Genomic DNA, 27,982 nt, shown 5'->3' with positions numbered 1-27,982 from the left:
CAGCCAGACACCGGTGGCGTGGGTTTCCCTTGTCAAACTGGAAACTACTTCTACTGTTTCTCCTGTCTAAACAATAGAATAGCGAATCGCCCATATTTTGAGTCAAAATGACGGTAGGTCCATTGTTCAGTTTATCTTTAGTTTGGAGCGGTTAATGCTGGTTTGTAGGCAATAGTAGCGCTTTGTCTCATTAACTTACTGTAGCTGTTAGCCAAGTTAGCTAACATAAGCTAACGTGTAGTTGTCGAGCCAACTGCAAAGACAGATTTGTGAGAAATTTGACTCAGTAGGACCAGAGATTACAGTTGTGGTCTTGTTAAACATACATTGTTTTTTTCAATTACTTTATCTTGAAAGCGCTAATATTATAGAACACTTAACGATTCAATAAAAGTGGGTTATGTTTTGTTATAAAATAATCAGTATTGAGTTGACTGCAGCTGCTGGCTTTTTTTTTTTTTTTCTCGAGTAAACTCTCGTGTTGCTCGTCATTGTATTTCAGGAGCGGAAAGGAACAGCAAAGTTGGACTATTTGAGAAAGATTGAGACAGAGGTCCAGGAGAAATGGGAGAAGGAGAAGGCATTTGAGCATGATGCACCGACAACAGTTGGAGAAAGCACAAAGTGAGTACCTATCTTGACAAGGGACCATATGCTCTATTCCCGAAGAGTGTTACTCTTTTTCATACACCTGACCCAGGTATGGTTTAATATGCACGTACAAGACCTTTTTTTCTGATGCAACAATGAGCACTCAGTGTTCTTAAATGGTATTGTAGGTATGTTATTGCTGTTGAGGAAAAAAACAAAACAAGCCCTGCAAGTGTTGGTGAAGCTCTGAACTTGTTTGGTGCACTTAACATACTAAGACTGAGCTTTTGACACTGATGTTTGCCACATAATTCTCAGTTTATGCTGCTTTGCTTGGAAAAATGTGCACACACATATAAAATCCTTTTGATCCTAACTACATATTTTCAAATATCATTTTTTTTCCTTGCAGCAAAAACAAGTACTTTGTCACCTTTCCCTACCCTTACATGAATGGCCGACTGCACCTGGGCCACACCTTCAGCTTGTCAAAGTGTGAGGTAAGGTTGCTTACAAATCAGACATAGATGTACACTAAGACAATAACTTTTTCTTTGTGCACTATTAAAAGATGCTTGAGATATTAATATTCAACTTATCATAACTCGTATCTGACTCGCTGCTGATCACTTCTTTTTTTCTTTCAGTTTGCGGTTGGTTACCAGTCTCTGAAAGGAAAAAAATGCCTCTTCCCATTTGGACTGCACTGCACAGGAATGCCAATCAAGGCTAGTGTTTTTTCTTACAGTCCATCACATTAGTCCAAAGGAAAACGGAGGTGAAAGTACTTTTACGTATGATGAGCGTTAGCATTGCTGAACATCATCGTTCCACTTTTTGTTCAACAAACACAAAATGCAAGTTGCCACCAACGGCATTCTGTTGTTAACTTTACACACACACACACACACGCACAAACTGCCGTTTCCTTTTTTTCCTGTATTCATATTGTTTACATCCATATTATCTCCTCCAGGCCTGTGCAGACAAGCTGAAGAGAGAGATGGAGCTGTATGGAAACCCTCCACAGTTTCCAGATGAGGAGGAAGAGGAGAAGGAGAAGCCTAAGACATCTGATGAAATCATCATCAAGGACAAAGCAAAGGGCAAGAAGGTCAGGATCTGAGAGACCAGATTTATGGCATTTTTCACATGGGGATGGAAAAATACAGAATTTAGTGAAAGTTTTTTTCACATCTAAAAGTCATTATTCCGCGTTTTCCTTTGTTAGAGATTTCACAAAAGATGTGCCAATATACATCAATTTCATCCCTCCTCCTTTATATCCTCTGTTAGAGTAAAGCAGCAGCCAAATCCGGAACCGCCACTTTCCAGTGGGACATTATGAAGTCTTTGGGCCTCAGTGACCAGGAGATTGTCAAGTTTGCCAACGCTGAACACTGGCTGGAGTACTTCCCTCCTCTGGCTGTCAGAGATCTCAAAATGATGGGAGTCAAGGTGATAACTAATTGTAATCATGTAACAACTGTTTGTTCTATCTTTTATGATCCTCTATACCGTGATTTATGACAAACATAATTATTTTCAAGGGTAAAATAAAATTTACTTTTGAGGCTCCATGCAAAATATCATGGAGCTAAATGATCTATACATATGTGTTATAAAGTACACACCGGAGTGATATGCTTGTTTGATAACCAGAATTCACCAGAATATATCGTTCCTTTGGATAAATAAACCAGATTATTCATTTGAGTTGATTGAGTCCAGACTCAGATATCATGTCATCACTACACAGGTGGACTGGAGGCGTTCGTTCATCACCACCGATGTGAACCCCTTCTATGACTCCTTCGTCAGGTGGCAGTTCATCACACTGAAGGAGAGAAAAAAGATCAAGTTTGGCAAAAGGTGAGCTTCTTAAACAGGGTCCCTGTGGATCCTTAAAAAGTCTTGAAAGGCATTTAATTAAGCAATCTAAAAATAAGGTCTTAATTGGCATTAAAATGTCTTAAATAGGTCTTTCAAAAGTCTTGAAAATACAATGCCATTGGAAGTAGAATGTTATGAATTTCTTTTTTTTCCTGACATTGCATTGTAAATCACAAAATAATTGGTAACATTAATTTTTAAAAATAATTTACTTAATTCCTCTTCTTCGACTCCTTATGATGGGAATTAAAGCAGTAAAATAATCCCGCATACAGAGTAATAAATGTTAGGTATTTCCCAATTCTAACCATGATCTGACTTTTTCATGGCATTAAAAAAACTCTTAAAGTATTAAATTTAATTTGCCTTCAGCTGTTGGAATCCTTTTAAAGGTTTTTATGTAGCTGTTTTACTTGTTTGTAGCACTGGCTTTCTTTAATGTAGTGAAGTGTAAGGAAAGAAAGGGGTGCCCCTCATTATGCAATAAGATAATGTATTAAACTCTATCTCTGCTGCTGTCTGGATCGGTTGAACTGTCTTGCCTGAAGCACTGTGCTGTACCAGTGTCATTTTTTTCCCATGGAGTAAAGGCAAAGCGAATATATAAAATTAAGACATTATTGGATCATTGATATTAAAGTTTGCCCTCAAGTCTCAGGCAGTTTGAGTAGCATTCATCATTGTGTGTTCTAATACAATGTGACTGTCACGACTCCTCTGCAGGTATACCATCTACTCTCCCAAGGATGGGCAGCCATGCATGGATCATGACAGGCAGACAGGAGAGGTAAACCTAACTGACGCAATGAAATAATGCATCAGTTGTGGAAAACACAATTGCGATTTTATTTTATACGATCAGCTGGGAGTCCTACAGCAAATACTAAAAGGAACTGTGTTCTTTAACGAACTGCAAATTTACCACACTACCTCTCACACCCCAAAACACTTGACCGAGGCATCACCATTGATTTTATTTGACTTACCATTTTTGCCTGTTCCTGAAGTTTACTGGGGATGTAGAAAATTCAACATATTGAATTTTTCAAATGTTTTATTCAGTGTTGTTAGCACAAAAAGGAAAAACAACCCAAAAATCGTTAAAATGCTCTCTTACAGTGAAGTGATTTGAGAGCTGCATTTTGTTCTTTTTCTTTCAACTAACATTGTTCTTTATCTGCAGGGAGTTGGACCTCAGGAGTACACTCTCATCAAGATGAAAATAGTTGAACCGTACACAGCAAAATTCAAGTCCAAAGTCTTTTATAGCAGGTAACAAATGACAAGCACTCCTCTGCCATCATTTTTTTGAAGTAAGGATACTACTCCACAGACAAGTTTTACGTGCACTTAAGTATAAGGCCTAGTCCACATGTATGTTTACAAGTCTAGCTTTTTCTGTGTTTTTGTCTTTCATCCACACACATAATGCATTCTGTGTCACTGAAAATTGAACTTTTGTAAAACTGCTGCAAGGTTGAAGATGTTCAACCTGTACACACGTGGACAAGGTCTTCTTCTCACCTTGATAAACGCAGTACCATGAACTCTTAATTAGAGACAGGAGTAAATTGCTAATGCTGTCTTCTCCATAGCGCCATGAAAGGCAAAAACATCTTCCTGGTGGCTGCCACTCTGAGACCAGAGACCATGTTTGGACAGACCAACTGCTGGGTGAGGCCTGACATGAAGTACGTTGCCTTTGAGACAACCAGTGGAGACATCTTCATCTGCACCAGCAGGTCTGCCAGGAACATGTCTTACCAGGGCTTCACCAAAGAGAATGGAGTGGTGCCAGTGGCCATGGAAATACTGGGACAGGTACTTACTTTGTATATTTCTTGCTTTGAGCTGCAAATAAATTCTTATATACATCAGACATTGAGGACTTTAAATTTAAGAACCATTTTGGCAGTGTATGACAGTTTGAGGGAGAAGGTTTAATGGCGAAGGCAACAGCTTGCAAAATTGATTCATTTATTACCTCTGCTTAAACCTGTCCCTCAACCCAAAAATAAGGACCAGATAAGGGGCTTATGTATTTACAGTGTAATTTTTTAAGTCTTTTACTTTTTAAAAAATCTTTTTTTTAAAAAAGGCTCTGCATCATTTTTGTCCCTTTCCAGGATATCCTCGGCTGTGCCCTGAGTGCTCCTCTGACCTCCTATAAGATCATCTATGCTCTGCCTATGCTCACCATCAAGGAGGACAAAGGTATGATTGAAAACGTTAGGAAAAATTGCAGATGAATTTATTCTGAGTGGTAACTTGCAAAGATTGATTTTTTTTTTCCCAAGCCAGATATTTGTCACATGGGTAAAAGCTTTGCAGTTGTTAAAAGGCTTCTCTGCCAGTGTTGCACACAGCAGTCAGAATACCCTTGAGTCGGGGCACTTTACTCTATTTTATGTTCCAACTTGAACTCAGAGTTAAATGTTTCTGACAGTTAGCGAACAGTTCAACAGAAGCTGCTTGAAATTTGTCGATGTGTTTATACCTGTCTAGGTTTAAAAAAAGAAGATGACTTATTCCCGCTCTTATTGCTCCAGGTATTACTTTCTTCAGAAAAGTCAGAAAATCTGCACTGAGCTTTATCCCTTATTCCTCCTCATTGTAGATATTGTCGGAGGAGCTCAGGGAAAAGTACGAGGGAGTCTCAAAATAGCAGACCAAGGTCACTACAGAGTTTGCAAAGTGCTGCACTGTGATGTCAAAGGATGGAAATAATGGTTGCTTTTTTGACCTGAGGGAGAGCATTTGTAATCATATAAAATCGATCTAATTGCACCCAGAGTGCCCCCGTCCGCGTAGAATTCAGTACTATCTATTTCTTCTGGTCTTTGGTGCTTGAGGGCTGTAGTTTGTCTGTTTGCTTTTATGTGTCCTGTTGATGAATTTTTACAAATATCCTTAATTTCTGAATGACTAAGTTGAAATGTCAGAATTTCGAGAAGAGCGAATCTCTCTTTAGCCCTGGATGATCACATTTATTTGTTCTTCTCTTCACAGTTATTTAACTGCTCCAGTGTAGCTGCTCCACAGTTTATAGAAATGTGGCGGCAATGGGCAATAGCACTGAATATGTGTCAAATAAATTACAATTGTGGGCACAAATACATTTAACATGTTTCCTTGTCTATGTTTTTCTTAGGTACGGGGGTAGTTACCAGTGTGCCTTCTGATGCTCCTGATGACATCGCTGCTCTCAGAGACATCAAGAAAAAACAGGTAAGGTTACAGACCTTTACAAATTTCTACCATGCAGCCATTCAGGAAGTATTTATACCTGTCTGCTGCAGAGAAACATGGGAAAAAACAGCTCATATAATATGGTAATTTGGAAATGAGGATTTTGAAATGTATAAAGAGATTCGTGCTATTAAATGAGCCGGCTGTGCTCAGGTGGACTAAACCTCTAGTTCCTCAGTAAGAAATATGAGTATTTAAATACACAGCTCTTGTTCAGGCACACACTACCTTTTGCATGCTGCGGCCAGAGTCTTAACTAAAACAACAAAACCATTGCTTTTAGACACTGCACTGGCTACCTTTGACTTTTAGAATTGATTTTAAAGTAATTTTACATGTAAAAAGCTTCATATAGCATTGCTTCTCCATACAGCAGAGTTTTTTTTTCATTTTATGTTCCAACCAGATTACTAAGGTCCTCCACTGCTTTTCTTCTAAATGTTCCTTATGTGTCCCATAAAGGTGCCTGTGAGAGTGCCCTCTTGTTTTATGCCCCTAAACTGTGGTGCTCATTGCCTCTTAAGAATGGCAAGCTTTGTCTGTGATTTTAAAGAAGATTAAAGATTAAAGATCTTTTTGCTCTGGTTTTTGATTTGGAGTTAAGTTATAGCCTTAGTTTTTAAGTTTAAATCTTTTTTTAAACATCATTTTTTCCCTAGTGTTTATTTTATTTTATTGAATGTCATTTAGGTTTTTTTGGTTTTGTTTTTTTTTTAACATTTTGTTGTATTTTTTTGTCTTTAAAAATGTTACTTTTTGATGTTTATTTTTTGAGTGCTTAATGTGGCTCTTAATGCTTACATTTTCCAACAGGCTCTACGGGAGAAGTATGGAATTGAGGACAAGATGGTCTTGCCTTTTGAGCCGGTAAGCTGATCTGCTAGAGTCAATTTGATTTAGTCAGGCTGCATTGGACCCATCTATTCATGTAAAAAAAGACACATGACAACAAATTCAGCCTGAATTGCTCAACAGGTCCCTAATGTTTGTGTTTTTTATATTTTTGTGTGCACATGCTAGGTCCCCATCATAGAGATACCAGGCTACGGGAACCTCTCTGCTCCTCTGGTGTGTGATGAGCTGAAGATCCAGAGCCAGAATGACAAGGATAAGCTGGTCGAGGCCAAGGAGAAAGTCTACCTGAAGGGATTTTATGAAGGGGTGAGACAACGTAGTGGCTAATGAGTTAAAAACAGCTGCATAGGTCAGCAAAATCAAACCCTCTACAAAACTCCCCTGTGGATTTAATTTCAGGTTTGAAGCTTTTTATGATTTATCTCCAAGACAGAAACCAAGTGATTCACACCTTAAGGCTAGACTAAATAATTAATTAACTGGCTATTGGCCATGTGTTGCCCTCAGACAGCTTGCTTCTGACTACTATTGGAAAAACTGTGCGGAACAGCAGGCTGATTTGTACAACATGGCACTCTTACACACACAGACGGAGCTTAGAATTTAATTTTTTGCCTAGTCCATTTTCCTGTCACAACATTATGACATTAGTCATGTGACAGTGTACACATGCAACTGCCATCACTGTCAGCAGATTGTAAATATGAGCAAAATATGAATTCCAATGTAGGCACTGCAAGGGGCCAGTCGACAGCTCATTGAGCAGAGCGCATGTCATATGTGTACACTGAGAATGCGTCTTCCCACTGAGCAGTTTATGATAATTTGTGGTTTATAGAAGCACTGCAGAGACATGACCCACTTCTTGTTGACTGAACTGTCAGAATTGTGCAAGAATTGCATCAGAATGAATGAAATGTTTCTGTGAATGAATTCCTGTCACAGATCATGCTGGTTGATGGCTACAAGGGACAGAAGGTCCAGGATGTCAAAAAACCCATCCAGAAGATGATGGTTGACAGGGTAAGACAATCTTTGTTCCTAATGCAAAAAAGTCAAAGTAACATTCTGACTTTGGCTGAGATTGTGGTGTTTCTTTTGTCTGTGCTCTGTTACAAAGTATCTTAGAGTTCCTTATATGCCAACCATGATAGATGTTGGATCTGTAGTTACCTGTCATGGTGTTGGCTCTTTACCAATTTATCTCAGGGTGAGGCCATGATCTACATGGAGCCAGAAAAGCAGGTCATGTCCCGTTCAATGGATGAGTGTGTCGTTGCTCTCTGTGACCAGTGGTGAGTACCACTAGGATTCTTATCACAAAAATGTTCATACTATTGCTAGTTAAGACCTTAACTGTGTTCATTTGAAACAGGAAGGAATTATTTGTGGATCTGAAGCTGCATGGCAATGTTATAGCGGTCATGAAATTCATGGAAAAGTTATGAAATAAGCAAAACTGTTTTTTTACGGGGTTGCAAATGGTCTGGTATTAACAGAATGTTCAATTCTGTTCAATTAAAAGTTCTGAAAATCCAGAAACCTTATACAAATTTGTCAAAATTAGAATCCAAACATGTCAAATTGCACTGAAATCTTTGGTCTTCTATCCCTTAAAAAGGGGCGTGGCCTCAACATTTTGCAGAATACTTGTGTCTGCCGGTCTGATCTAGTGGCACATGCAGCTAGTTGGTGGCACGAAAGTCTGTTAAGCGAGAAAAGTTAGCAAACGCCAGCACTTTCTTTATCCACAAATGCCTGTTCAGTAATGTACAGCTGTTCAGTAATGTATAGCTGTACAGCCTGTCTACTTTAAACTGCTCAACTAAAGTCATGGAAATGGGACAGAATATTTTGGAAAACCTATGGAAAAGTCATTGGTAAAAATGTGTTGAAAGTTGTATAAGGGATTATCTTGTTTTAGGCTTTTTGACAAAAAAATCGAATGCTATGGAACTTTTCATAAATTATTACAAAATATGGGCAAGATGATTGGGGGTGGTCTGTTTTTTCAATTGTAGAATGTCTCATGCCATTTAAGCTTTCTTTAAATCTTTAAATTGTGATAATGTTACATGTGTCTTGTAGGTATTTGGACTACGGTGATGTGGAGTGGAAACAGCAGGCCAATGAAGCCCTCAAGTCTTTGGAGACGTAAGACACACACCTCTGACATACTATATGGTTGTCACATTGTACATTCTGTAGTTTTGTCCACGCTTGTGGAGGCTCCTTTGAATGTTTTGGCAATTTTGTGTGGAGTATAGAAAAAAAACAAACTATCATAGTGAAAACAAACTTTACCATGCTACCACTGTGATTTAATAATTGTTTTTTTACACAACACTACACAGATTTTGCGATGAGACCAAGAGAAACTTCGAGGCGACTCTGGCCTGGCTACAGGAGCACGCCTGCTCCCGTACCTACGGACTCGGTGAGTCTTTGTCTCTGGTTTATGTGTGTGAGAATGATTGTGTGAGGACTGCAGTAACTGTAACTGTAGGTAACATATTCAACTCTGTCGCTGCTATCAGTACTGCATCTTTCAAAAGTAACATTGTTTCTTGTATTAAGATTAAATATACCACCCTGCCAAGGATGAGCAGGGTTTAAAGATATTTTTAAAACGAGTGTATGATTAATATTTCTGGTCTGTAGGTGGAGACAGAGGACTGATGATTAGGCACCCTAGCAACAGTCTGCCTTTCTGTTCATGCAGGAATAGATGCAGACTGAGGGCCAGCTGGCACACAGTGCAGGCCAGTGCAGTGAAGTCTAGGCCTTTTGTAGACTCCTACTGTAGAAATCTCCCCACACAGTCTCAGAAAATAAAACACAAAGTTTCACCAAAAAACCAAATGGACAGTTTGTTATGCTACCTGATTTTACTGTAAGGTGCAGGCTGTGCAGATTTTTTTCATGTCCTCAACAAATATAAACCATACACTGAAAACTCCAAAGTAGAGATACAAATAAGGTTTTTTTTTTTAAGTGTTCACAAAGAAAAGATATGCAAATTTGGGCTGGGACATATATTGATATTGTAATATGGGATTTATATTTTTTAGATTTTTGATATCATAATAATGTTAGTGTTGTCTTTTCCTGGTTTTAAAGACTGTGTTACAGTAAAATTATGTAATTTTCTAAACTTATCAGACTCTTCTAGCTGTTCTATTATATACCTTTACCTACTTAGTCATTATATATGCAACACTGATGATTATTCATCAAAAATCTTATGAAAGCATCAACAGTCAACACAACTATACCGTTGCCTTATTGATATCAAGGTCATTGGTAAAAAAATGTATCATAATACCGATGTTTGATTTTTTAATATTATTATTATATGTCACTTAGCCCTAATTGATTTTATTTTTCATGCAAAAAAACCCAGTCACAATGTTAATACACGGTGTAAAACGTAATTATGTTAGCTACTGCTTTTGAAAATTAATTACTGCTCAAGCTTGCAGTAATCTTGTGTTTTTAACCATCAAAAACTGATGAAAGATCTCAAAGGAGCTCACTGGAAACACACAAAACATGTGCTTAGTGCATTTGAGGCTGATTGAGAGTATGAGTAGGAAATTATAGCACCAAAATTAAATTTGAGGAAAAGTGGCAAATCAGTGAGTAAAAACAGAACAAGAAAGAAGTTAATGGTGTCTGTCAGAGCAGCAAATTTGCCATTTGTGGCTTGGGCGAGTTTAGTTTTAGTTTAGTTTATTTGATAATAAAAGATTTACATCACAGCTTCTCTGCCAATGATTACACAAAGAAATCAGGGACTTATTCCATTGTGTTAGTGTTTGTCTTGGCACCAGAATATAACCAGCTTGACAAGATGGCAAATGCTACAAAAGATTTTGTCAGCTCAGAGCAGACAACAGTTTGTCTTTCTTCATAATTTTGTTTCTCTTTTGCTTTTTCTCCCATGGCTGTGTGTGCGTGTGCTTTCTCTGTCTCTGGATTTGTGTGTGTACTTGCACGCCTCCTGGTAACCATAGGAACCCGTCTGCCTTGGGACGAGCAATGGCTGATTGAGTCACTATCGGACTCCACCATCTACATGGCTTACTACACTGTAGCTCACCTCCTCCAGGGAGGTGTGCTCAACGGACAGGGGTCCTCACCACTGGGCATCAAGTATGGACACAACACACACACACACACACACACACACACACACACACGCGCCTGCACACTAGAATAAATAAGGATTAAGCCCGAGCTGATTCACTCTGTCTCCTCTCCTTCACCCGTCCTTCTCTTTCTGCCTTCAAACAACCACAGACGTGGTCCACCTGAGGGAGAAAAGACTCCAATTTAATCACTAAATGTAATCATTTCCAATGACAGGTGTTGCTTTTCAGACAAAGTCGATTTGTTGCTCAGTATTCATCCGTGAAATAAAAAAAATAAATAAAACATCCACTCAATGACAAATCCTGCATTTTAGGCACAGTTTGGAAAAATCAATTCAAGCTCATTGTTCATTTAAGTATCCTCAAATCTCTTCCCTAGGACTAACATAAAATGGCAAAAAGATGTGAAACGCACTGTTAAATGCTGCATTTAATTACTTTTCTTCAACCCAATGCATCCCTCATTCTACCCATGACCATTCTTGTGTCTTTTGTTTTTTTGCCTCCCCCACAGGCCCGAGCAGATGACCAGAGAAGTGTGGGACTTTATCTTCTTTAAGTCGTCGCCTTTCCCCAAGACAGACATCCCTAAAGAGTGTCTACAGAAGCTGAGGAGAGAGTTTGAGTACTGGTACCCCGTGGACGTCCGTGTGTCTGGCAAAGACCTGGTGCCCAATCACCTCTCTTACTACCTGTACAACCACGTGGCCATGTGGCCCAGAGACAAGTGAGTTTGCCAACTTGATGACCGGTACAGAATGTAGTAGCAAATGAATGAGGGGCAAGATTCATAGCATGGGTTATACTTGATAGCATTCTGGTGATTTTAGATCTAAGGAGAGATTCTGTTAACCCTATGAAACCTGGACTGATATTATCTCTTCTTTTGCTGCGTTCAGATGCCTTCCACAGTTATTTAAAGCTTTGAACCCTGAGCAAATTCGTTCAACTTCTTTCAGAAACATCAGAAAAGAGGCAATTAACAACTTTTGCAACAAATAGGTACATTTAAAAAATTATTTTTAAAAAGCTAGGGACATTTTTCTAGAAAACTGCATTTAGAATTATTTTAATTACATATTTATAATTATGTTACAGAATTATTACAAATTTTAAAGCACATTTTTTGTAATTTCTTGTTTGTTTTGATTTTCAGGTAATTTTTTTAATACATTCTACTAACTTCTTGCTAATATTGGGGGTAATTTTTTTAAGGGGGGGGGGTTCTTTTTAAGTTGCTCATTGCCATCTTCCAATGTTTTTGAAAGATATCAAGATATTTGTTCAGGTTTCAGAGGCTTAAGTATTAACTGTAAATTAACTTCTTCTAGCATGATTATTTAATGTATATTAGTGATAATATGCTCCGTGGAAGTTTTTAATTGGGTTACACTTTCTGATAAGTTTCATGGATTGCCATAGAAATAGTTTGACATTTTGGCAAATACTCATGTTCACTTTCTTATGCTCAGTTAGATGAGGGATTACACAGCATCTGCACCAATCCTATACTTAAGTAGAGCCGATATCGAGCATATTGACTCCAATTGCTGGATCAGGAATATGTTTATATATTATACATATATATATATATATATATATATATATATATATATATATTATATATATATATATATTATATATATATGTTATATAAATGTTTGCAGTTTCAACTATTATATTATTTTTATACTGGAATTTAAAATCTTGTTTTAGTTTGGCTGATTTGTTGCTGTATTTATCAGGGTTACACTTGAATTATAATACCTGTTAATTTGAAAAACAAAAAAATTCCAAGTTACTGGTGGGCATTTTTTATTTTAATGATAAATAACAAATGAGTAAAATTATTTCCATGGATTTATTTGTAACTATTTTTTTTTTTACCATGTTGAGGTGTAAGTCAAGCCTAGTCTTACTTTTAAACATAAAATAATGATCCCAGTCACTTCCCCACAGTGAGGCATACAGCTTATTGATTCAACACTGATGTTGGATTGGTACCCAGGGCCCAGCTGTCAGTATCAGGATCAAAAAGTCAGATTGGAGCATCCTTTATTTTATATACATTTTTGAAAATCATTGTAGATGGAAGTCTATGAAAGGAATGATTCTTTTACCATTTATTTGATTATAATTTGAATGAGATTTTGCATGTGTTTGAGATGCAAATCAATAACATAAAGGTATCCTTATTAATATCATGATACAATTTTAAACATCCTGACCAACTTTAAAATGCATTTGTTCTGCTGTGGAAATGGTATTGTGCTTACAGTATTATATTTTATTTTAAAAAGGGAACATTGGTTTGGGGCTAGCTTGATAAGAAAGATAAAGATGAAGATGACAGTAATGAGAACATTTTCTCTCTCACAGTGGAAAGTGGCCACAAGCCGTGCGAGCCAACGGACATCTGCTCCTCAACTCTGAAAAGGTGCATCAAATATTAATTTTTGGAAATATAATTCTGTATGAATTCATCTTGATGTTTTAATTTCATATTGAGGTTATAATCTCAGGAGAAAAGGTCTGGTTCTGTGTGATTGGTCTTTTGTCTAACAGTATTTACCTTGTTATATTTTGTAGGAAACCTTTGTATTGCAACACTTCTCCTGTGTGGCAGTAATTAACTTGTGTTTGATGCTGTTAAGAATTTTAATTACTATATTTGCTATTGATTTGCACTTACCTTTTTTTTTTTCTTTATTTAAACAGACAGTCTGTGACTCGATGGTTTTATTCCACTAAGCTTTATAATGAACTTGTGTGGGCGGGCATGCTTGAAAGACTCTGGCTGCTAACATCTGTTTTTCTGTTCACCAGATGTCCAAATCAACTGGAAACTTCCTCACTCTCTGCCAAGCCATTGAAAAGTTCTCAGCAGACGGTACTCTATCTTTCCTCTCAATTTATCTCCGTCCCGTGTTCTGTTTTTTGATCGTTTACTCTCTTATCTCTGTCATGTTTCAGTGAAACGTGGGAGACAAAACACATCAGGTGTAGGTTTAGAACCAATTACAAAGTGTTTTTATCGTGCAGGGGCCATTAAACTTGATTATACTATAAGCATCTTTTATCCGGTGCTGAAGATAATTCAAAAACGCCCCATCTTAATAAGATAACTGAGGTGTTGATATTGAGTGCTGTGAGCTATTTCATATATCAGATCCCTTTTACTGCACTGTAAGTAATGATTATATATAATGTATGCTTAAATCAAAATGTAACTAGTAAAGCAATGCAAATTCAATGTGATCGCCCCATCAGAAGCGACCAGTTATTAAGGCCCATCAGCATTATTATTGATTGCAATAGAAATGTTCCCCTCAATCATGATTTATTGTGTATTTGCATGATCGTCATCCCTATTGGTCTCTCCACCGGACCATGAGATACAGAGAGAAGAAGTACAGACTCTGAATCAAATATTTATAGGAATATGAAAGAAAGATTTTCTCTCAGGAGTTGAGACCAAGAAAGAGACTTAATGTACAGGGGCAGAATTTGTTCCTGAAAAAGTAATTTAAAAGTAAAACCTTATGTCTGTGAGGCATAATTAATAATGGTAATCCCTTTTGAGAATTTGAGTCTCTTGTTGTTCATGTCTTTATCTTTATTTGGTTTTCAGTATGTTTTCTAGCAATGATTGTCAGATCTTTTTCATCCATACTTGGTAGGGACGTAGATTAACCCTGCTTCCCTCACTACACCTCAGGATGAGTTGATCCATATTTTTCTTTTTCTCTTTTGTTATTTTCATCCTCCGTGTTTTTTATGTTCTGAACGAGCTGAATAATAGATAGACGTGTCTGTTGTGTCTCTGGAAGCTGTCCTGCTGTGGAAAACTTCATGGTCTGACAGCAGATAGACGTATTAAGTTGACTTCCTGTCTAAGAGCTTAGAGTGATGTCTGCTGGGTATTTGAAGTTTTCTCAGACTGAAATTTTTCACAAAGTCCCTGAAGCTCACCTGGTTGTCAAAGTATTTTGCAGAAGAGAAAATAAGTGCTATTTTCAGTGTTTGTTTGTGGACCATAAGGTTAATGGGACCCATATTAGTTGAATATTTCATTCAAACAAATTACAAAGGCAGTGGTGATTAATGTTTCCCTGCCAGGCCAAAAAAAGTCTTTTTAATAGCAAAAATAATGCCAAATTTCAATTTCCTCTATATTCATTCTGCAGCCACGCAACACTGAGTCCAAATCCAAGGCAGGTGTCTGTTGTCAGATGACATGTTAGTAATAACAGCAGGACGGTCAAGTGATATCTAAACTGCTAAAGTCAGTTGAACCAGTGACATGGAGATATTGTTGGGAGGCTCAGTAGTGAATGACATGCTAACATGCCAAAGAATTCTTTGTTTTCATGTTTTTAGCTCAGCTAAACTGAGAATATTCAGGTAAAAGACAACAGCTAATGCCATTTTTTCCTGGTGTTCTTCAACACTGATTGGAAGAAGGAAATAACGGGAGTAACAGGGGACCCATCCTTAAAAGTGACACATTTTCTTGCTGTGATGTGGATCTAATTTATGCTGATGTGCAGAATCGTTCATGTGGATTTTAAAAAAGTAAGTTAAAGTTAGGCTAATCCACCAGACTAAAGTAGTCAACCAAGGGAAATTATTGGTGAGAATGGAGTCAATAACCACACAAGGTCTCTGCTTTAAAGAGTTGTCTTTGAATTAACTTTACATGTTTTAAATTGAACATGCTCTGTTGGTCCCTGTCCGGCCTCCTCTCTTACTCACCTAATCACGTCCTATCATAGGCATGCGTCTGGCTCTAGCTGATGCTGGGGACACAGTGGAGGACGCCAACTTTGTAGAGACCATGGCTGACGCAGGCATCCTGCGCCTCTACACCTGGGTGGAGTGGGTGAAGGAGATGATTGCAAACCAGAACAACCTGAGGACAGGACCCACAGACACTTTCAACGATCGGGTCTTTGCCAGGTAGAAACAGGAATTCATTAAGATGAGGCAGTGTTGCAAGTACCGAGATATATAGCTCTCATAAATTATTTAGGAAATCACATAAAGCAAGGCCATACACATTATTTGAATTTTGAGATCGTGGTATTGAGGAATACAGAGCCAAGTTTCCTCTTTGATGGCTCGACTCAGCATCCTTGAGTAATAAGGTCTAGAAATGAGAAACAAGGATTTGTTGTTAAATTAAGAAAGAGAAATTTGAGCTTGAAATTATGATTTTTTAAAATTTATTAATGGATCATTTGTTACGTCTTTAAAGTGTCCAAAAAGAAGGGCAAATGCTCATCATAAGACCCAGCACCAAAGTGTTCAGGTCTTTCAGAATTATACCAGTCCAGTCAGATTCGACCGTTAAATATGATTATTCTTTTTTTTCCATATCAAGATCTAAAGTTTGAACGAGCTCAGTGGGATGTTTAGTGTGACCGCCTGGCCTCTTAATACATCCATGGTGACAAGACCAAAATGTCCCCAGATGTCCACTGCACAGCTCACTGACTAGCAAAAAAAAAACAAACACAAAAAACAACTGCTAGACTTGAAGCAAGGTCTCAGACTGATGATTTAAATCTCCGTCTTTCAAGGGGCAGCCCTAAAAGTGTCAGCTCTAAACAACAGTTTAAAAAAAATCCAAAGCTATTTATTTATTAAATGAGATAGGGGCACCCTGCAAATGTCCACAATGGTGAAACCGAACCTGTAAATGTTGGAACTGGAACTGTTAATTAAGAGAGTAATCTAAAATTTCCCATCAACTACTCAATGGGTTTGCACATCATTTCAGTTTTAGTTCATATTGAGCAGTTAAAGTGGCGAGAGAGATTAATTTGACTTAGGCTAATGTTGCATTGCAGTGTGATTTTTTTGACCTAAGGTGACTTATTTTTTGTTTTGTTTTGTTTTTATTTAATAGTAAAAATAAGATATACTGTGGCCAGTTAGCATTTAAAGGCAAGAAAAGAAACCAGGCACGTAGTAAACCAGTCTTTTTGTTTGGATCATTCCCTCAGAACTCTCTTGAACTCTTTGACTCTGTACTTTTCAGTGCTGAAAAATGAATGGTAAACTGGATTTATAGACTGATTGCAAGGATTTTTGTGTCCTCTCTGTCTAGCGAGATGAATGCAGGCATCTTGAAGACAGACCAGGACTATGAGAGGATGATGTACAAGGAGGCTCTGAAGAGTGGCTTCTTTGAGTTCCAGGTAAATAACATGTCCATGATAAAAAGCACTCTCCAGTGCACTCATATTTCATGTTTATCTCTTAAAAACAAGTGGACTTTTCATCCTTTGTGAGGATTTTATGATGATTTTGTGAATACTGCAGCAGATTACTGAGCATGATATGATTAAGGATTCGGATTTCATACTGAGCATGTGGATTGACGATAGTGTCTGGCATAGTTAAGTAATCACACAAGATGATGACCTTTACTCTGTGTATGTTCACAGGCAGCCAAAGATAAGTATCGTGAGCTTGCTATCGAGGGTATGCACAGAGACCTCGTCTTCCAGTTCATAGAGAGACAAACTCTGCTGCTGACCCCCATCTGCCCACACCTTTGTGAATACACTTGGGGTCTTCTTGGCAAGGTAAGAAAATGCGGATTTGGCATCAGAATGTATGTTTTATGTTCCGAGCGCCTGTGAGCTCTGACTGCGAGTTCAGGTGTGACTTTCATCCTCTAGTCGCCCTCAGTCTTTTGTGTTTATCTTTATACCCTTAACACTCGCAAGTAAAATACACAGTATGAAAGAAACATTTAATCTTCCTGTGTTCGTTTACATTCATGAAAACACCTGGGAACAACAAGCAAAGATAACATGCTTCATGTAGGTCTGCAGTAGCGCTTCTCCCACTGCTCATACACTTGTGTGAAATGGCGACTAACACACACACACACACACACACACACACACACACACAAAACACATTCCCGCTGTCGGTGTACACGTCCACCAGGAGCCTGTCTTCACACTGGGCTTCTTTCTCTCATCAGTATGAAAGGAATGCACACACTGTTGCATGCTCCCAACAGCACAGAGAGCCGAGAATATTTTTAACACTCGAATTTATGAATATGAAAGAGTGCTGCTGCTCCGGAGGTGTTTTTTTTTTTTTTTCTTCAGTTGTCGCTTAGCAACAACAAAAGCCCCGCACAACCAGTGTTTTCTCCAATCATGGGTTCGGCTCCGCTAGCTAAAGAGCTAAGAGCCACTCAGCAGACACACTGGTATACACATCACATTGCATTCTAACACATAGTTAAAATGGTTTCTGCCTAGTTTTGTTAAGAAGGCAGTGCGACCTCTGGCTCTGTAGTTAGTAGCTTTTTAAAACTCCGGTGGACCTCAAACTTTTTTTCTCCATTCTTTACACAAAATATTCTTGAGGCCAAAATGCATTAACTCACAGAGATCCACATAGACCCAGTTTTTCCTTTTTGGTGGGGAGTAGGGGATCTTAAGTGGTAGTTTGCAGGTCAGCAGTGGATGCTGACTGGATACCAAAAGTGGTATACATCATCTAAAAGCAGATAATCAATGAGTGCCATGTTTTTATAGTCTTTAATCTTAAATTAATGTATTTAGGTGCTTATTCAAAGTTTGACTTATAATATTATGATTGAAGTATAGAATGGCTATACCCATGCTTAATTATGTCTCATAAGTTGGTGCAGCACCTTTTTGGTTGATACCATTTGTCACACAGATTCAGTGCTAAATTTAAGCATGTTTTACCACTCGAGAATTAATCAAATTTGTCCAAAATAACTTCAAAAAAACACATTTAGACACAAAGAAATTGAGGAACAACACTGGATTTAGAGATTTCTGTAACAGTTGCGATATTTTGGCGATTTGATGGCGAGCACTTCAGTTGTGAAAACAGCTCAGCCCGCTACAGACTCTTAAAGACAGGAACGTCTGCTGGGATCACCAGCGGGTCTCAGAGGGTTAACAGAAGTCTTTCCCCTTCACTCATCCACCACCCCTTCTTTTCTCTCTTTATCTCTTGTTCAATTATAGACCAGTTCTCTGATGAACGCGTCGTGGCCTGTGGTGGGTCCAGTTGACGAGATTCTGATCCGTTCCTCTCAGTACCTGATGGAGACCGCACACGACCTCCGACTGAGACTCAAAGCTTACATGCAGCCCCCCAAAAACAAAGTAAGAAATGTGTGTATGTTGTGTTTCACATGCCTCACTGCCTCTGCACTTCACTCCTGTAATAGCTTTTATAAGTAATTCTAAAAATGAATATTGATTTCAGAAATGATTGCCCTCTTTTTTTAATAGTTTTTATCCAATTCAACACTCAAAATGCATTAAGTTTGGTAATTAAATCGGAGGCAGCATTGTGTCAGTCTTCTCTCCCTCAGGTGTTGTTTAACAGTTTCATGGTTGTTTGATCAGGAGCACAATGAGGCAAAAAATAATTAAAAAAAAAAAACATCACAAGAAGAAGCTCGAAAATATCAGGCAGCATGTTGAAAGTAGAGTTGTGGTTCTATAGCATTTTAGTTAATGAAAAATAGCAGCGTGCAGCTCCAAAAATCTTAAACAATATTTACAACAATTTTATCTGGTGTTCTGTTCATTTTTCAGAAGTATTTTATCATATCAGAAGCCATTATACAATCTGCCCGTTACTCTGAATCATTTAAAATCATTTTTTCGAATCTGTTAAGGTTTAGAAATAACTCAAACCTAGAACTTAAACTCAGGCTTAATGGGATAATATATTTGATGTTTAGATAAACAATAACCTGATGTTTTTGTTCTTTGCTAATTAAAAAGAGCAAAGGAGTATTATTTGGAGTTCAATAACTCTGTATCAAGTGTAAATAATTTACCTTGTTGCTGTCATAACTTTTTCCTTTGAAGATGATGCACAGAGATTATGTTTTTGAACAAAAAATTAGTTCTACTTGAATCGTGCTCTCAGTCTTTTTAGTCAATTTTTTTCCCCCATTCCCAGGCTAGTTTTACTGATCCTGTATTAACCATGGATACAAGATATGCACAAAACACCTTTTCAATAGTCTGCACCCCACAGTTTGACACACAACATTTGTAGATTATGGTTTTGCCACGGCATCCTGTGTATTAAGGGTCTTACGACAAAAGGATTTGTTTATTTGTGATATAGGGCTAAATGAATAACATTGACTTAAATACTCTTGAAGACTTAAGTTTGTGCTGCGTTCACAGCAGGAAAGTTGGTCTATTGTTTGTTAGCAGTTTGTCATTTCAATAAGTGGCTGTAGGCAGCTGGGAGAAAAGCAAAACAAGTATTGACAAGATTCGAGACAGCCGATATCTCAGGCTTCCAGACTGCTGTTATCGATTTTCTGTAAATGTTTTGTTGCCATGGAGGCAAGATAGAAGAATGATGGGAAAAAAGGAGACAGGGAAAGAAGAAAGAAGCTGTCTTTTTATTATAATTACAATAATGTTTTCGTACATGTATGTTCAGGGGGCAGATACATTTTAGTGGCAAATGGGTGTCTAACCTTGGCAGAGGACATGTTGCCATAATTTGGTTTTGTGATTTTGAAAAAGTCTGTATTTTAAGAATAACTTAATTAACAAATAAAAGTCAGAGAAATAATTCTCGATAGTAGATATTTCATTACTATGTGTTTCATGTGACCTGTGGAATTTAAAACATCCTTCACCAACACAAAGCAATTCACACAGTTATATGTGGTAACATGAATACCAAAAATAGAGTTATGATTTTTTTCTGCAACAGCATTGATGCAGTAAAAGTTGTATGACTTACTAATGTGAAGGTAAAATGTTTTTATTTGCAGACAGTGTCTATTAAGCGGTTTTATCTATTTATTTTTTTTTCATCATTTACTGTCACATCAAGACTCATTTGTGGAAACACATAAAGGCATGCATACGTACAGGACTAGAGCAGACTTGACAGCTGTCACATAAAATAAGTTCACAGATCGTCTTCATTGTAGAAGATCACACACACACACACACACACACACACACACACACACACACACACAAAAACAGCTTGCTTCTTGAATTATCCAAACGCATCGTTTGCTTCCCTTTGAGGCCACCCACCCCCGCCACATATGCTGTCACTGTACTGAATTAAACCAAAACCATCAAAGTCTTCCTGACTCTATGGATACACGAGTTTAGCCTAAAATGCTGCTTTTTAATGCTGTTTTCCTCCAACAGAAAGGTGACTCCAAGCCCCCAGCCAAACCCTCCCACTGTACCATCTATGTTGCCAAGAGCTACCCTCCGTGGCAGCACAGTGCCTTATCCCTGCTCGGCAAGCATTACAAGGTGAGAAACGAACACACGACATTCATTCGTAGCAGTAATCTTTTACATATGTTATGTGCAAAAGCCCATTTGACTGTGGTGCAGTGATGCACTGAAATACCAATACAAGTTATGCTGTGCAGTATGAGGACTGCATTGGGATTGGGATTCTGAGGAGCCCAACACAAATCCCATGGGAGCTGGTTTTAACTTAGCTTCAGGTGGGACCAGGTAGTCAAAAAATAAACTGCAGGTCCTCTGTGCTCTTTAACTGGTGACTCCTTCAGACTTTTTCATTTTATGTTGAAATGCAGGGGGACAGAATAAAAAAGAATAGAAAACCTTAATTGTCATTGTTAAAAATACAACAAAATTACAGCCTGTGTCCACAGAATACTTTTGTTTTTCAGCAGAGAAGCAGTGCCAGGGCGCTGATATCTGACAGTAACATTATCTAGTGAGCTAATGTGACTTTACATTAACAAAGGGTTGATTACACAGTTAACTATAAGCCGGGGTACAGTGATAAAAGCACAACACACACTAGCAACATCCATTGTCCGCTGGCCCATCTTCTCCCACAAATAGGCTTGTCTGTTTTTTTTCTGTCAGTAGCTAAAGAAGCTATAGTGACATAACCAGCACCTTTCAAAAATTCAGAGGTTTTTGAGCAGAAGCACTCGGTGCTGCTGCACAAAAATGGTGGAGCACTCTGAAAAAAGAGGCTGGGTGCAGCGCTTTTTCTTTAGGCAGCTGCATTCAGCCACATATGCCAGCTCCTCATAGGGAACAATTAAAAAGCAGATGCTGTCGCTGAGGAATAACACTATGTGGACACAGCCCTTAGGAGCTTCACTCCTGACATGTCTAGCAAAAGACTAAGGGAAGCAAAATAAAACAACATCCACTAAACAAACAACCACTGCCAACAACACATGGTCTAAAATAATAAGTAAAAAAAAAAAAACAATATAATTTTGCCCTACATTAGGGGTACTCACTGCACTACAATAACTGATTATTGCACTAGTATGAATATAATTATGCACTAGAATGAAATTTTGCTACTTATTACCAACAGGTACAGTTTGCTTATCTCTATTATTGCGACAGAGTACAATAACATGTTTTCCCTGCAGGACAGTAGAAGAGACAAAATAATTGGTCAATCTATTAACATTTTTTTATATATATTGTGCAGGCATGTATGCATGGTCAGAATGCGGGTGCGAGTGGGAGTAGAGCACACACACTGTGGGAGCCCGACAGTAATGGTCAGAAATCCAGCAGAAGTGGGAATAAGAAACAATCTCATGCAGGGTTCTACTGTGCAGTTACCCAGTTTATTTCTCTCTCTCTGCGCTTCTGTTTGTTTGAGTCTTACCTGTCTTTGTTATTTTTTTCTTTCTTGGTGTCTGTCCAGAACAACAACGGGGCTCTTCCAGACAACAAAGTGATTGCGAGCGAGTTGGGAGCCCTGCCTGAACTGAAGAAATACATGAAGAGAGTCATGCCTTTTGTTGCCATGATCAAGGTAAATCTGGTGGAAGTGGGGGTGACAGTTTAGTAGCGTTTGCACATCCTGTCCCCTATGGCATCTTTTTATACCTCTAATGAATCAGTGCATATTTGCCATTTTTAGGGGATTAAAACATATTCAACACATGTTTGGCCTCATAGGTCTTTTTTGTGTTTTTATTTATATTTTTCTCTGCATTGTTCAAGTTAAGATTGTTTACCACCTAAGAAGCCGGCTTATCTCTTGTTTATGTGCACAGCTCTGCTTCTGATTGGTCAAAAGTCTGCCCTGGTAATTCTGTTGAAAGATTGGAGTCTGTGTATTCAAAAGCCGTTTTATTTTTTCTTTTCTTTTTATTCTTCTTTGTGTTGAACAATGACAAACTGCAGCCAATACTGTTTGAACAACAATGTTACATTGAGATTTCAAAGAAATGTCTAGAATACGTGGTCTTCAGGGTTCCATGCTTTTATTGATTGAAAGAGTACAAAACACACTTTTGACAGGCCGTCTCAGGTTGTTCTTATGTTTGTTTGCTGCATTCATAAAAAATTGAAAATGTTTTTTTTTTCTTTCTATCGTCAGCTTGGCTCTGCATCTATATGTCTTTGTTCAAAATTGTTATTCCCACCTTTCACATTTTGGCAATAAAGAGCTTTTACCCCTTAATAGTGGCAGCTAAGCATAACAATGAACTCTCTCCATAATGCTTAATTGTAAATTAAAACATGTTTCTTCAATCGGTGGATAAAATAATGAATTCCCTTCCATTCTTCTGCTGCTGCTTCAACTGCTGGCTTTTTAAATTAATTTAAAACAAAAACTGAATATGTGAACTTTCTGTTCATTTCTTGAGAGAGTTCATGTCCATCATTAATGCTTGTACTGTGTGATTCATCTCAATTATTTGGGTTCTGCTCTGTGTTCTGTAGGAGAACCTGGAGAAGAACGGGCCCAGGGTCTTGGATCTTGAGCTGGAGTTTGATGAACGGGCAGTTCTGATGGAAAATCTGGTTTATTTAACCAATTCTCTAGAGGTATGTTTTTTGATCCAACACTCCTAAAATCAGACATGACATATAAGGATGACCTCGCTCAAAAAGCGTTGAAAAACATGCCTGAGGTGTCTGCTTTTCTTTGTGTCCTGAGTTAAAAATTGTTGATATGATCTAGTATATTATAATGCAGTATCCTCTCAAATGTGAGCAGTAGTGCTGCCAACTCTTTTCCAATAAAAGTAGCTATCACTAGCTTCAAAAGTTGCTATAAGTTGCCAGATGACGCTCATCTGTATTTGGTGATGTCTCACCGCATTACAACTGTTGTACCATGGCGAGCTGCGTCTCCTCTCCTCCTTCCCTGTCTGTCGTGCAGCTACTGCACAGTCAAAGAGGAGAGGGGAAGTGACCCCGCACTGATGGCTGAAGAGCCGTGGATTACGATTATTCTGAGCAGCATGCATGGGAATGAATAACAGTATAGTATATTTCTCTATTTTCCTCGGTGGTCTAAATAATACAAATTTGTCATCAGTTGTCTTTGAGAAATAAAGTTTCAAAGAGGGTCTGAAATGTTGCTAAATCTAGTGAGAACATCGCCAAATTTGCAATTAACCTAACACTTGATCATGCTCTTTTTGTCCTTACAAAGTTGAGCTGCAGCATGTACTTGCAGCATTTTGGTTTCCTAAAAAAAATACCTCAGCTTTAAAGCTGAGTTTCGCTACTTCTGCAGAACTCAGTTGAGACATTCCTGAGCTCAGCTGTCAGTCAGAAAAGCCCTTAATACTTTTGTCTGCGCAGAAGCTTAGCCGAGTCGAAAAGGAAAACCCAAGTCCCTGAGATACTTTTGTCAAACCGGCAAAGATTTAACCACAGAAAGAGAACTGTACATAATCTACGTCAAACTAATACCCTGAATCCAATTCCCTTGTTTCTGATAGATCATAGCTAAAGATAAGCTGCGGCACAAAAGACAAAATTATAGAAAAATATGCCGTATCATGTCGGAATGAAAAAGGTGATGTATTACTTACCTCACAAACTGACACGATGAATGGGGTTCAACTGAGTTTATAGTGATACTCCACCTTAAATCAGGTCTTTTGAGAAACCCTTGACTCGAAAGTTGGCTGCGTCTGAAGATGGTCAGCAAAGAAGTGGTTTGAAGCTGCAGATGTGGTTTGAGATATTTTTTCTCACTTGGTCTTGACTACTTTCCCAATCGGGGATGGTGTATCTGTTTGAGATCGCGGGATTGTAATGTGGGACAGATTAGTGTTAAGCCCAGTGTTTCATCTCTGATCTCTGCAGGAGCACCAGCGTTTGCCAGTGGGCATACCAAACACACCTGTATACACAATATCTGTTAGTGGGCTGATCAGCTGATAATTGTTCTTTTTCACATCGTTCCTCCTCTACAGTTGGAGCAGATCGACGTCTTGTTTGCATCTGAGGCTGACGACAAAGTGAAGGAGGACTGTTGCCCGGGGAAACCGTTCAGTGTTTTCAGATCAGAGGTAAATGCTTTCGGCTGTGTGTTGACTGCTCTCAAAGCAGGCTTTGCGTGAGAGTTTTTGTGTGTTTTAGAAGACAGGTGTAAGCTTGTTTTTCAGTTACTTATTTATCAGTTTTAAGATCTGCATTTTTTTTTTTTTTTGCATGCTCACAATGTTTTTGTTTGTTTGTCTCTGTAGGTGCTTGTTTGACTGTGTGCATCGCTTCTGCAGTTTGTCCTTCATAAACAAAATATTTGTTGTACACTCAAAATCGACAATAAAATTGCGTGTTTGTGCATTTGTGTCGTGCATCTCTTTCCATAGCCTGGAGTGTGTGTGTCCCTAGTCAACCCTCAGCCGTCCAACGGACAGTTTTCTACAAAGGTTGACATCCGACAGGGAGACAGCGGAGACAGCGTCATCCGCAGGCTAGCCAAGGTCAACAGACTCATTAAAGGTTAGTCAGATAAATGGACATACAGCAAAGATCATAAACTATGATTAGGATCCCTAAAAAGGTAAGTTAATATGAAAAAAATGAATGTTATAATCTAAGAATGAAAGTATTTATTCATTTTTGATGAAAATGTCTCTGAACTGGTGGGGCAAAGTTAAGTGTGTGTGCAGATTATTAAAATCTTTTTGGTGGGAAATGTTACATCACACGTTCTGGTGGTTCAGCTAACTAAGACGTATATTATGCAACGGCTGTCCTACAGCCGAATGTGGCCTGGGGCGATTGTCTCACTTTATCCCTCCCCTCCTTTTCTATTCTTTCCTATCTGCCATCATTGCGCATGAAGTCTGGGGAAAGGGTGACCAGTAAAACACCAACTAGCTTTTTTCTTTCATTTCAACAATTGAGCTTCCTTGTGCTGTTGCTGTACACTGCATAATGTATTAAAAGTGAAATTATTCATTTTTTTTTACTGAATAATCAGCTTTCAAAAAGCAGATGATGTCACATTAGAGCTGGACAGCAAGCCCTGCAGTCCTGCAGCTATTTCATGTAATTTGAATGTAAAACTGTTGGCTATTTAACTACCAAAAATCCAATGTTTCCACCACTGTCTTAAAGCCCCCTCTCTCGACAGGTTTGATAGGCCCCAGATCTGCAGATGATTATAGCTACAGCATGCAATATCTATCCACGTTTGACTTAAGCCATTATAATATCCCACACCCAGCTTTGTGCTTCATGTAATGACAATTTTTACACGTATTATAGTCATGAAAAGGCAGATGTCTCTATCAGTGTGCCACTAGCTCAACTAGCACCACCCGCTCTTCCTCGTAAGCTCAGCCTTCTCAGAGAGATTTTTTCTCTGCTGCTCCCTATCTTTCATTTTTTGTTTTAAGGATTGTATTTTTATGCTTCTGAGCGACACCTGTGACCAGAGGGATTATATTTTTTGGTTTTCCGTCCATATGTCTGTCCCATTCTCGAGAAAGCTATATCTCAATAACCCCTTGAGGGAATTTCTTCAAATTTAAGAAAAACATCCACTTGGACTCAAAGATGCATCCGTCTCATTCTCGTGAGTGTGATATCTCAATAATACTGTCAGAGAATTTCTTGAAATTTGACACAAATGTCCACTTGGACTCAGTAATGAACTTGAAGTTGAAGTTCAAGGTCACTGCGACCTTGCATCTGTCTGTCTCATGAATGTAATATTTAAAGAAGGCCTGAGGAAGTTTCCTTGAAAAAGCACAAACATCCAGTTTGACTCAAGAATGAATTGATTAGAATTTGGTGGTCAAAGGTCACTGTGACAAAATCTCAGCGACTTCAAATGTCTCATAGGATTAAATGATGAAGTGCTGACATTTTGTATTCCAAAGGTCATCTTCACTGTGATACCATAATGTTAAGCAAAAAGACTTTTATGGCCATTATTTCAGGAGCAGAAGGGTCAGATGCTATAATTGGTGACACTGATCTTGGGTGCCCACTTTGAAACTGTTGATTGTATAAATCCTCTGTGCTGCTGAGGGGAAGATGCATGTGAAGCCTCCGTGTTTTTTTTGCAGACATGGATTTAAACTTAAAGTGTGCCTTGAGGGGAGCGCAGAGGCATTGAACCTCGAGGCCTCAAAATCATGAACAAAAGCAATGTTGAAGTGCATTAGCATCTGTAGGAGCAGTCAAAGTGTCAGCCAATTTGCACTGCAGCCTGTTCACTCCTCTCCTTTTTGCCTCTAACTTCTTACCTTTCTCCATACTCCCCAGTCTCTTCTTCTCCTTCTTATCTTCCCTTTGCTTTCATGTGTCCTCCATGACATTCTGGCTTACCTTTAACCCTCTCTGCACTCTCTCCCTGCCATCATTTCATCTTCCCACTGTTTCATGTCCACCACTTGCTCTTTTAATACTGTATTTCCTCCGTCTCTTCCCCGTCTTCCCCCTGCTTTTGTTTCTGTCTTTGTCTCTGTAACCTCAACTCTGACTCCTCTGACTCTTCCTGCCTCCCTTCCAACAGATCTGTCCAGAGTCAAGTTGATGAGGTACGAGGACCCCGTGCGGGGGCCTCGCCGTGTGCCCGTCCTAGGACACGAGGAACAGGGCAAACTGCCTATCTCCAACAAATCTGTGTTTAACATCAATCTGGGGGAGAAAAGGGTCACTCTGGTAGACAACGGCCTCACTGTGGACATCGGGGACACTCTGGTTTACCTGGTTCATTAGAGTAACATTGACTCTTACACACACACTCACACACACGCAGGCAAGTGGGCACATTCAGCAGTGAATTATTTGTGTGTACAACAAAATCAAAGCCATAATACATTGACTCATACATATGTGTATGTTTTTTACTCTTCGTGTTTCAGTACTGCACCATTTGCTGTTGTACGTGGTGTAAAACATGACAGATACACAGTTTTCTCATTGCACCCTTTCACTGCTGAATGTGAC

At 38.5% G+C, this 27,982-nt stretch overlaps 1 protein-coding gene across 1 annotated transcript; it reads left to right on the top strand.

The window, feature by feature from the left end:
- LOC121952207 (leucine--tRNA ligase, cytoplasmic-like) lies at positions 1–27,979 on the top strand. The gene is made up of 32 exons (XM_042498742.1): positions 1–113; positions 503–624; positions 1,004–1,091; positions 1,239–1,319; positions 1,568–1,705; positions 1,888–2,049; positions 2,351–2,463; positions 3,208–3,271; positions 3,668–3,756; positions 4,080–4,305; positions 4,611–4,698; positions 5,636–5,712; positions 6,547–6,600; positions 6,754–6,894; positions 7,534–7,611; positions 7,798–7,883; positions 8,677–8,742; positions 8,943–9,025; positions 10,605–10,743; positions 11,257–11,469; positions 13,122–13,179; positions 13,569–13,632; positions 15,518–15,701; positions 16,855–16,945; positions 17,195–17,335; positions 18,773–18,913; positions 20,957–21,067; positions 22,470–22,580; positions 23,498–23,602; positions 24,988–25,083; positions 25,387–25,519; positions 27,546–27,979. The coding sequence occupies exons 1-32, from the start codon at positions 108–110 to the stop codon at positions 27,749–27,751; spliced, it is 3,555 nt and encodes a 1,184-aa protein (XP_042354676.1). The 5' UTR covers positions 1–107; the 3' UTR covers positions 27,752–27,979.
- Positions 27,980–27,982: the final 3 nt, after the last annotated feature.

Source organism: Plectropomus leopardus, chromosome 13 (genome assembly GCF_008729295.1).
Source record: "Plectropomus leopardus isolate mb chromosome 13, YSFRI_Pleo_2.0, whole genome shotgun sequence".
Classification (NCBI taxonomy): Eukaryota; Metazoa; Chordata; class Actinopteri; order Perciformes; family Serranidae; genus Plectropomus; species Plectropomus leopardus.
The sequence above is the reverse complement of the archived record's forward strand: the minus strand, read 5'-3'. Positions and strand labels throughout refer to the sequence as shown.